Here is an 11,800-nt window from a genome sequence, read left to right as displayed (position 1 = left end):
AATTGTTGCATGTTGCATTTATTTTTGTTCAGTATATAATTAACTTACAGTACATGTTAATACATCCAATGATCATAACTGTTTTGATTGTTACAAAGCATCATTTCTTCAACAATTGTAATTTAACTAATTTCAATTAGTGAAACAGCAAGCATTCTACAATAAATAGTTAAGAAATGTACACTATATTACAGCATTCTGGGATCATTCATAGTGATTGACACAATCTGTGACAATATGGCTTACAGCTAAATCTTTTCTAGTTCAACATTATTCCTAGACCCTACAATAGGATATACATGAGGTGATTAATACCTTATGTGTGTATTTCCTTGGCAATAAAGAAATTAAGTGTGCAAATACAGTAATTGTCAAGGCTACAGCAACATATTTTTAAAAAGTGCTTAAAGGCAACGTGTTTCTACTGTTTGTGGAAGGGTGTAAAAACAAATAAAGGGATCATATTCAAGTGGATAATGCACAGGTCTAAAACACCTTAAGTGTAGTGTAACATTAAACACTGACCAGCTATAAAGATCACACATGGTGTTTGATAAGAGATTTCCTATTTTCTAGTTCAAATTGATATGCAGACAATTCTTAACCCTGACCTTACCACACTACCACAATGAAGGCCAACCCATTCAATAGACGGTAATATTAAACAAACTGGGTGGTTCGAGCACTGAATGCTGATTGGATGACAGCCGTATACCAAAAGTATGACAAAAAAATGTTATTTACTGCTCTAATTATGTTGGTAACCAGTTTATAATCGCAATACGGCACCTCGGGGGTCTGTGGTATACGGCCAATATACCACGGCTAAGGGCTGTATCCAGGCATTCCGCATTGCGTCGTCCCTAAACCACACCCCCTCGGGCCTTAGCACTTAATTATACCGTCTACTCACAAAGCTGTCTGTCGCCTGAGGGGAATTCCCTGACGCTCCGAAATGCTCTGTCTAAACTCAAATACACATCGCACGCGATCCAGTTTCGGAAACATTTGGAACTTAACTTTCATGGAAGCGAGAAAGAAAACATTGCACCCGGCGGTATTTCTTTTTAAAACACTGGAAGGTGAGAGGATGTCGTAACGGTGTGTGAAAACAGCTAGGTGCAACTTTGCTAAACTGCGCACAGTAAGTATATTTTGTATTTGAAATATTATCTCGCTTATATAAAAGTTAAGATTTCCAAAACTGTATCACAAGTGAGGTGCATTTGCGTTTCGACAGAGCGTCGGTAATAAACAACAGCATCGGGATTGTAGTTCACATGGAGCCAGCTGTGGTCCGTACAATCATCTGAGAACCCAAAACAGGGTCCAGCTATAAGCTGGGTATACACCCCTTAGGTTCTCGAGAGCTAAATGAAGACATGAATAGTGACCCTGAACATGATAATAACAGTCCCAAGACTAAAACAAATCTTAATAAAGCAGCTGAAGTATTCCATGATATCACAAAAGGTGTGCTGAATTAAAAAGTGTCACTACTAATTTACCCATTATTATGCTGAGGAAAGACCACTAGACAACACAGGGGGAAAGTAACAAAAGGTGAGCTTTAGGCCACCTAACAGCACACAATGGAGACAAAGGTAACTAAGATGGGCTTTCAAGGGAGAGAGCAAATATTTCATAGGACTGTTTGAACTGGTGTAGCCTTGATGCAACCTGTAGAGTACGCAAAGACATTTCCCGTCAATGAGATGTACTGTAATGATGAGTAGCTCTATGGCCTCAGAAAATAAGGTGAAATTAAGAATTCACAGATCCAGGAGGAAGTGATGGTACCACCAAATGAGGCAGTCCTGAAATGCTTCTAACAGATAAGCTCTAAGAAATACAAAAAATTCAGTCAATAAATACATCCGAAAGTGGAGTGACTTATTGCAAAATAAGATTTCCAGAGAGAGTGCTCAGAGGTGATGACTTCATAGCCGGCCCCCATAGCTTGTGGTGCTACCCTGGTGTCACTGTGGCAAAGGCACAAGGACATTGACGTAGCTGATGGGAAAAAAGCCAGACTCCCCACTGATCATGCCCTCATACCAGTTGTCATCAATCTGGTTGGTGAGGATGATGAGGTCGCCCTCCTTGAAGCCCAGCTCTCCTTCATTCTCAGCCACAAAGCAGTAGAGCGCCCGGCAGCAAGGCTGGTCTAGGAAAACCTCACAATCATCTGAAAGAGACCCACAATTGACTTGAAATTGATATTTCTAGATGACCACTAATTATTCAATCTAAACAGTCCATACTATTATGCACACACTGGTTATTTCCTTTTAATTCCCTGATTTTATTTACATGATTTCCATTTGCTTGTGTGAGCAATATGATAGACAGGACATCATGGAAGGTTTTGGTCTGAAGTCGGTACCATGACCTGTGGGTTTACTCACGGTTACAGATGATGGGACTCTCTGGTCTTAGCAGTATGTTTGTGTACTGGTCATCTGGGATAAGTGGAGTAGGATGACAAGAAATAGCATATCTTAGTTGAAAGTCCTACCTCCCATACAGTTGCAGCATATAAATATACAAATACTGGTATCCTGTTTCGAAATGCAAGCTCAAGTTAATTTGCATTCAAATTAGAAAAACAAGGATGTCTCAATGAGTTGGTTAGTATTGCATCTGTCATACATTTTAGGGTATCAGTACTTACTTTTTCCATTGACAGCTTGGCTTATCTGGGGATCTGCAATAAATTATAATGGACATATTAACAACTTAAATCGGGAAAGCTATAGTCAACCATCCAGAGGACCTCAATTTACAAAAGGGACACCATTTTACAATAGTAAAACATGATTTAGACTAATAAACATTACAGAAATAACATTATGGAAATGAATTGAACAAATTAAAATTGATCAACAATTGAGCTAATCACCTGAAGATATAACTGATGATCTGTGGGAAGATCCATTTTGTTGTGTGTTGATTGTGTTAACCTTAATAGATTTGGGCCTGGGCTCCCTCTTTGGTCGGTTGCCTGCAATGGCTAGCCTAGAAAGAAAGGGATAGACAAGGTCACAACCATCAACAATGAACCAAAGCCAGGCAGCATGATATGTGTCTTGAGTATTGAGTACGTGTAGCTCATGATTAAGTGTATTTAATAATTTGGTTGATACAATCACCTGCCCTGCAGACTTCGATTGAGGCTGTCCAGGATTTGGCAAGACTGGCGGTGATAGTCCAGAGCGGCCCCAATCAAAGCTGATAGGTGAGTCACATGCTCCGCCTGCAATACCAGACCACAATAGATATCAGCACAGAAGCATTGTCAATCTCACCTGGCCAGTATACATGATAATGAGCCAACAAGCTAACTTTCATGAACATGTTTAGAGAACTTTGCATCTCCTTGTTTATAAAGAAAAATAAGCATGTGTTGTAGAATTGCAGTATTTTTGTTTTTGCTCACATCCCTTTCTAAGAGGTCGAACATGCTTCTCTCTGCCAGCTCTTTGGAGTCCGAAAACTTCTCCCACGCCTGCATGATCTCCTCATCAGGGATCTTTCCTTTGCGTCGTTTCTTGTAGTCAAAGTCTAGACGACGGCCTTCAAGTTTTCTTAGGTGGTACTGAAGAATGAATGATAAGTACAGTATGGATCTGAAAACACCCGTTTGCTTGTGAACTGTATATCAACCAAAACTATTATAAGCATTTGATCCATACTGTCATTTTCAACATTAAACATTTATGACACACACAGCCGTAAAATGCACTTGATCTTCATTTACAATGATAGGTAGACATCAAAGGACCCTAACCTTAAGCCTACAAGCCATAAATCCAAGGACTAGTGGCCTACAGCACATAGGTCAATGACTACTAATCTGATACCTGTTCAGGCTGTTCCCTTTGCCGAAGCATTAATCGTTTTGTCAATTCTGAGACTATTCTGAGTGATGGAGATGAGCCTCACCCCTATTTCCCTCAACTCTCTGTCCTGGAGTGCCTGCAGTGGGTCGATGAAGTTGTGCTTCACACTGACGTCCAGGGAATCTCTGGCTACGGACATCTGTTTCAATGCTTCCCCAATGTCCGCCAGTGCACATCCTACATGGAATTCACAGACATGAAGAGGCATCTTAAAAACTAAAAAAATTCGGTTGAGCACATCATGTAAGAAGGAATAAACTGAACTATTCAATAATTCAAATACATTCCAGGTCATATGATCGACATCTTGATCTTTGGTCAGGGAGGATAGTAGTGTACTAAGCATTTGTACATCTCTAGGCCCATACTTTTTTGGAAGAGGCAAAACTTACTGAGGCGTAGAACCTTACATAAGTACGATATCGATTTATCTGCTGAGTGTTGGGTTAAAAGCTTTTTAGAGGTGAGACCCATAACCTGATCTGAATGTGTATAAAATACGTGATAGTAGAATATGGGATGGTGTGTGTCGACTGTAAGCAGTTAGCTCCATGTGGATTACAATTGTTGACGTACCAAAGGCAGAGCCGACTCCCAGTTCTCTGCCGTAGTGCAACATGCAGTCTCCCAGCATTCCCTCAGTCTGGGGGTACCCCACCGCCTTCACCTGCCCACAGATCCTAGACACCGTGTTGAGCATGCCCAGTTTGGCTCTATATGCTGTGGATCAATATTGGCATAAAATATATCACATACACATTTAGTTGTACATTGAAATTCTATACTGGGTCAGTATATCAAGTGATACCATACCTGGGTTTGGCTGGAGGTACTCTGTGGTTTTGGGCACAAGTTCAAGAACCATTTTTTGGGTCACATCAATTCTCTAAAACAGAATAATCAATGATGAGGACAGAGCAGGGGAAAATTATATATCAGTGTTTGACATTGGTCTACCTAATTTGACAAATTCTTGTGTAAAAAGGGAATAATATAAATGTAATAAAGCCCTGCCTCACCCTTTCCATTTTTTGAAATTCTTCATCCAGCTTTGTTCCCTCAGCCCCATTTATCTTCTCACTCAATAGCTGTGGCAAGGTAAGAGAAAAATATGAGGAAAGACAGTGAGTGTGTAATGGCAAAAGAGAAAGCAAACACTGCCAAAATCTGACCTCTTTCAATAAATAAGTTGGTATACAATTTGTATGGTAACGTGCTCTCCCTTCTCTCATCCCTTGAAAACAAGTTTATTTACAGTACCAGTCAAAAGTTTGGACACACCTACTCACTCAAGGGATTTTCTTTATTTTTTACTATTTTCTACATTGTAGAATAATAGTGAAGACATCAAAACTATGAAATAACACATATGGAATCATGTAGTAACCAAAAAAGTGTTAAACAAATCAAAATATATTTTATATTTGAGATTCTTCAAAGTAGCCACCCTTTGCCTTGATGACAGCTTTGCATACTCTTGGCATTCTCTCAACCAGCTTCACCTGGAATGCTTTTCCAACAGTCTTGAAGGAGTTCCCACATATGCTGAGCACTTGTTGGCTGCTTTTCCTTCACTCTGCGGTCCAACTCACCCCAAACCATCTCAATTGGGTTGAGGTCGGGGGATTGTGGAGGCCAGGTCATCTGATGCAGCACTACATCACTCTCCTTCTTGGTAAAATAGCCCTTACACAGCCTGGAGGTGTGTTGGGTCATTGTCCTGTTAAAAAACAAATGATTGTCCCACTAAGCCCAAACCAGATGGGATGGCGTATTGCTGCAGAATGCTGTGGTAGCCATGCTGGTTAAGTTTGCCTTGAATTCTAAATAAATCACAGACCGTGTCACCAGAAAAGCACCCCCACACCTCCTCCTCCATGCCTCACGGTGGCAATTACACATGCGGAGATCATCCATTCACCTACACTGCGTCTCACAAAGACACAGCAGTTGGAACCAAAAATCTCACATTTGGACTCCAGACCAAAGGACAGATTTCCACCGGTCTAATGTCCATTGCTCGTGTTTCTTGGCCCAAGCAAGTTCTTCTTATTGGTGCCCTTTAGTAGTGGTTTCTTTGCAGCAATTCGACCATGAAGGCCTGATTCACGCAGTCTCCTCTGAACAGTTGATGTTGAGATGTGTCTGTTACTTGAACTCTGAAGCACTTATTTGGGCTGCAATTTCTGAGGCTGGTAACTCTAATGAACTTATCCTCTGCAGCAGAGGTAACTCTGGGTCTTCCATTCCTGTGGTGATCCTCATGAGAGCCAGTTTCATCATAGCGCTTGATGGTTTTTGCGACTGCACTTTAAGAAACTTTCAAAGTTCTTGACATTTTCCGTATTGACTGATCTTCATGTCTTAAAGTAATGATGGACTGTCATTTCTCTTTGCTTTTTGAGCTGTTCTTGCCATAATATGGACTTGGTCTTTTACCAAATAGGGCTATCTTCTGTATACCCCCCCTACCTTGTCACAACACAACTGTTTGGCTCAAACGCATTAAGAAGGAAAGAAATTCCACAAATTAACTTTTAACAAGGCACACCTGTTAATTGAAATGCATTCCAGGTGACTACCTCATGAATCTGATTGAGAGAATGCCAAGTGTGCAAAGCTGTCATCAAGGAAAAGGGTGGCTATTTGAAGAATCTATATATATTCTGATTTGTTTAACACTTCTTTGGTTACTACATGATTCCATATGTGTTATTTCATAGTTTTGATGTCTTCACTATTATTCTACCCTGGAATGAGTAGGTGTGTCCAAACCTTTGACTGGTACTGTATATGTATGCATCAAAACATTCAAATTAAAAGGTGGACTACCGTAATGACGCAACTAATTTTTTTTTTTATGCAGACGATGTCTTCAGAATGGGATGCAGTTTTAATAGGAGTTGGATTGGCATGTTTGTGTTTTGGACATATTTTCAGAATGAATGGGGCCCTGTACTGGCAAAACCAAATATGGCTAATAAGTAACTAGTAAGCTGAAAGTAGCCTAGCCTACATCCAAAAACTGGTGTGAACTCCTGCACTGATATACACAACTAGTGTAAGGGTTTTCCACTAGGTTATAACAATAAAGCCTGCACAATTTCAAACCACTCTTACTGTCAGCATGTCTAGTCCTTGGGCAGTCATTCGAAGAACACTCACTGTCAGTGCTGGCATGCACATTACAAGGAGCTTGAAGTGTCAGCATGTACAGAAATGAACACTCACTAGCATTGGACCGAACTACATGTTATGTCTGGATTACTACAGAAAAAGGAGGGCTGAACAGCCCCCCATTAACATCGACGGGGCTGTAGTGGAGCGGTCGAGAGTTAAGTTCCTTGGTGTCCACATCACCAACAAACTATCATGGTCCAAACACACCAAGACAGTTGTGAAGAGGGCACGACAACACCTTTTCCCCCTGAAGAGACTGAAAAGATTTGGCACGGGTCCCCAGATCCTCAAAAAGTTATACAGCTGCACCATCGAGAGCATCCTGACCGGTTGCATCACCGCATGGTATGGCAACTGCTCGGCATCCGACCGTAAGGCGCTACAGAGGGTAGTGTGTACGGCCCAGTACATCACTGGGGCCAAGCTTCCTGCCATCCAGGACCTACAGTGGGGAGAACAAGTATTTGATACACTGCCGATTTTGCAGGTTTTCCTACTTACAAAGCATGTAGAGGTCTGTAATTTTTATCATAGGTACACTTCAACTGTGAGAGACGGAATCTAAAGTATTTGATGCATCAGAAAAGCAGAACTTAATATTTGGTACAGAAACCTTTGTTTGCAATTACAGAGATCATACGTTTCCTGTAGGTCTTGACCAGGTTTGCACACACTGCATCAGGGATTTTGGCCCACTCCTCCATACAGACCTTCTCCAGATCCTTCAGGTTTCGGGGCTGTCGCTGGGCAATACGGACTTTCAGCTCCCTCCAAAGATTTTCTATTGGGTTCAGGTCTGGAGACTGGCTAGGCCACTCCAGGACCTTGAGATGCTTATTACGGAGCCACTCCTTAGTTGCCCTTGCTGTGTGTTTCGTGTCGTTGTCATGATAGAAGACCCAGCCAAAGACCCAGCCACGACCCATCTTCAATGCTCTTACTGAGGGAAGGAGGTTGTTGGCCAAGATCTTGCAATACATGGCCCCATCCATCCTCCCCTCAATACGGTGCAGTCGTCCTATCCCCTTTGCAGAAAAGCATCCCCAAAGAATGATGTTTCCACCTCCATGCTTCACGGTTGGGATGGTGTTCTTGGGGTTGTACTCATCCTTCTTCTTCCTCCAAACACAGCGAGTGGAGTTTAGACCAAAAAGCTCTATTTTTGTCTCATCAGACCACATGACCTTCTCCCATCCCTCCTCTGGATCATCCAGATGGTCATTGGCAAACTTCAGACGGGCCTGGACATGCGCTGGCTTGAGCAGGGGGACCTTGCGTGCGCTGCAGGATTTTAATCCATGACGGCATAGTGTGTTACTAATGGTTTTCTTTGAGACTGTGGTCCCAGCTCTCTTCAGGTCATTGACCAGGTCCTGCCGTGTAGTTCTGGGCTGATCCCTGACCTTCCTCATGATCATTGATGCCCCACGAGGTGAGATCTTGCATGGAGCCCCAGACCGAGGGTGATTGACCGTCATCTTGAACTTCTTCCATTTTCTAATAATTGCGCCAACAGTTGTTGCCTTCTCACCAAGCTGCTTGCCTATTGTCCTGTAGCCCATCCCAGCCTTGTGCAGGTCTACACTTTTATCCCTGATGTCCTTACACAGCTCTCTGGTCTTGGCCATTGTGGAGAGGTTGGAGTCTGTTTGATTGGGTGTGTGGACAGGTGTCTTTTATACAGGTAACAAGTTCAAACAGGTGCAGTTAATACAGGTAATGAGTGGAGAACAGGAGGGCTTCTTAAAGAAAAACTAACAGGTCTGTGAGAGCCGGAATTCTTACTGGTTGGTAGGTGATCAAATACTTATGTCATGCAATAAAATGCAAATTAATTACTTAAAAATCATACAATGTGATTTTCTAGATTTTTGTTTTAGATTCCGTCTCTCACAGTTGAAGTGTACCTATGATAAAAATTACAGACCTCTACATGCTTTGTAAGTAGGAAAACCTGCAGTGTATCAAATACTTGTTCTCCCCACTGTATATACTAGGTGGTGTCAGAGGAATGCCCAAAAAATTGTCAAAGACTCCAGTCACCCAAATCATAGACTGTTCTCTCTGCTACCGCTCGGCAAGCGGTACCGGAGCGCCAAGTCTAGGTCCAAAAGGCTCCTTAACAGCTTCTACCCCCAAGCCAAAAGACTGATGAACAATTAATCAAATGGCCACCCGGACTATCTACATTGACCCCCCCCCCTTGTTTTTACACTGCTGCTACTCGCTGTTTATTATCTATGCATAGTCACTTTACCCCTACCTACATGTACAAATTACCTCGACTAACCTGTACCCACGCACATTGACTCGGTACCGGTACCCCCTGTATATAGCCTCATTATTGTTATTTTATTGTGTTATTTTTTACTTTAGTTCATTTAGTAAATATTTACTTAACTCTATTTCTTGAACTGCACTGTTGGTTATGGGCTTGTAAGTAAGCATACCTGTTGTATTTGGCGCATGTGACAAATACAATTTGATTTGATGAGCTCCTGAGTGGCGCAGTGGTCTAAGGCACTGCATCGCAGTGCTAACTGTGCCACTAGAGATCCTGGTTCGAATCCAGGCTCTGTCGCAGCCGGCCGCGACCGGGAGACTCATGGGCGGCGCACAATTGGCCCAGCGTCGTCCAGGGTAGGGGAGGGAATGGCCGGCAGGGATGTAGCTCAGTTGATAGAGCATGGCGTTTGCAACGCCAGGGTTGTGGGTTCGGTTCCCATGGGGGGCCAGTATAAAAAAAATATAAAAAAATGTATTCACTAACTGTAAGTCGCTCTGGATAAGAGCGTCTGCTAAATGACTTAAATGTAAATTCCCTGGAAGTCCCAAGGGGTAATTGTGTGATTTGTATGCATGTTGTCAAGCAGCCTCTTCATTGGCCATTCATAACTGAATACATTTAGAGACATTAGGTTGATAGTAAGTCCAGTATTGCATGCATGGTAAACCTAGGCCATTAAATGCAGGGTTCTGAATTACATGGGTGTCTGGTTGGCACTCACAAACAAATCAGGGCACCCCCATAATAGTAGAACAATATGGGCACCAGCATGGAAATGGTGTTGAAAATGGGCACCCAATGTGAAGGCGATTAGGATGTATAATCTCCTAGACATTCATACCTGTGCTGTAGGCATATCTATCACTTATGCATGATTCATGATCACACTTGAGTTGTAAAAGTTAGCCTAACTGTTCCTCCTCTATAAATGACAAGCGTTACCACACTGATACCTGTGCACCTGTCCTTTCCAACAATGTCATTATCAGAGCCCAAAGACATTTGGTATATCCTTATTTACACTGAACAAAAATATAAAACGCAACATGTAAAATATTGTTCCCATGTTTCATGAGTTGAAATAAAAAGTTCCCTTAAGTTTTCCATATGCACAGAAAGCTTATTTATCTTAGATTTTGTGTACAAATGTGTTTATATGCCTTTTAGTGAGCATTTCTCCTTTGCCAAGATAATCCATCCACCTGACACGTGTGGCATATCAAGAAGCTGATTAAATAGCATGATCATTACACAGGTGCACCTTGTACTGGGGACAATAAAAGGCCACTAAAATGTGCAGTTTTGTCACAGAACACAATGCCACAGATGTCTCAAGTTGAGAGAGCGTGCAATTGGCATGCAAACTGCTGGAATGTCCACCAATGCGGTTGCCAGTTCATTTAATGTTAATTTCTCTACCATAAACATTGTTTTAGAGAATTTGGCAGTACGTCCAACTGGCCTCACAACCGGAGACCAGGATCATCCAGCACAGGACCTCCACAGCCATCTTCTTCACCTGCAGGATGATGGGGGGGGCTGAGCCCCTAAATGAGCCTAATAATTTATTTCAATTGACTGATTTCCTTATATGAATTGTAACTCAGTAAAATCTTTGAAATTGTTGAGTTTATATTTTTGTTCAGTATACATCAATTGTATGTTCTGCAGTTAATTGACTGAAGCTGTAGATCAGTCATGCCTGTAGATCCCAAGTTCATTGGCTCTGCTGTGTAGATAGCATAGGCCTATCAAGAGCAACTATTTTGGACAGTAATTTCTGTGGTGACCCAGTTAGTATCCCTGGCACTGTTTACTGAAGGTGTGTTCAATCACGCATTTTCAGCTAGAGTAATCTCGGAGATAAGAGAAGCCAAGGATATAGTCCACCTTAGAAAACAAAGTCCAGAATCCACCAACACAAAAGAAGCCTACACAATTTATTTTTCCTATCTGTAGGTCTTTACAGTTGATATTGATTGGTAGGCCTATACTGCCCTAAAATAAAGATACGAATTAATTCCCATTCTTGGCGCGTTGCCACCAAACGTCATACTAATTATCGCTGAGGCAACGGTTGCTTGCTGAAGTGTATGGGCTTTATCCACATGGCGCCATGCTAACAACACTATGCACCGTGTCGTCTCCTTACCTGACTTGCTTTGTGAAATTGCTTCTTCAACCCGGCTACCGACATCCTTCAAGAATCAAAAGGACAAAATAATAAATGGAAATAAATAATGGGTGCCAACCGTGCTCTAATAATTGACCCGTTAGTTAGTTACATTGTGTCCAGATTGCCCTCCAGTCCGTCTCCATCGTCGCAATGTATCAATGCGCTAAATCACTTCACGAGGTCTGTTGAGTCCTCGAACACGATTGGTTGAGAGCTTGCGGTTGATGTACATTAAAGTGCCGACGTTTACATTAC

General features: G+C 42.0%; 1 protein-coding gene across 1 annotated transcript; it reads right to left on the bottom strand.

The window, feature by feature from the left end:
- sh3gl3b (SH3-domain GRB2-like 3b) lies at positions 1 to 11,706 on the bottom strand. Its single transcript, XM_041838040.1, has 11 exons — positions 11,522 to 11,706; positions 4,922 to 4,990; positions 4,716 to 4,788; positions 4,479 to 4,622; positions 3,946 to 4,079; positions 3,440 to 3,598; positions 3,153 to 3,256; positions 2,903 to 3,018; positions 2,675 to 2,707; positions 2,409 to 2,462; positions 1 to 2,188 (listed from the first exon to the last, which is right to left on the bottom strand). Exons 1-11 carry the CDS (start codon positions 11,564 to 11,566, stop codon positions 1,980 to 1,982), a joined length of 1,140 nt encoding a protein of 379 aa, XP_041693974.1. The 5' UTR covers positions 11,567 to 11,706; the 3' UTR covers positions 1 to 1,979.
- Positions 11,707 to 11,800: the final 94 nt, after the last annotated feature.

Source organism: Coregonus clupeaformis, chromosome 19 (assembly GCF_020615455.1).
Source record: "Coregonus clupeaformis isolate EN_2021a chromosome 19, ASM2061545v1, whole genome shotgun sequence".
In the NCBI taxonomy this organism is placed as follows: domain Eukaryota; kingdom Metazoa; phylum Chordata; class Actinopteri; order Salmoniformes; family Salmonidae; genus Coregonus; species Coregonus clupeaformis.
This window is presented reverse-complemented; position numbering and strand designations above follow the sequence as displayed.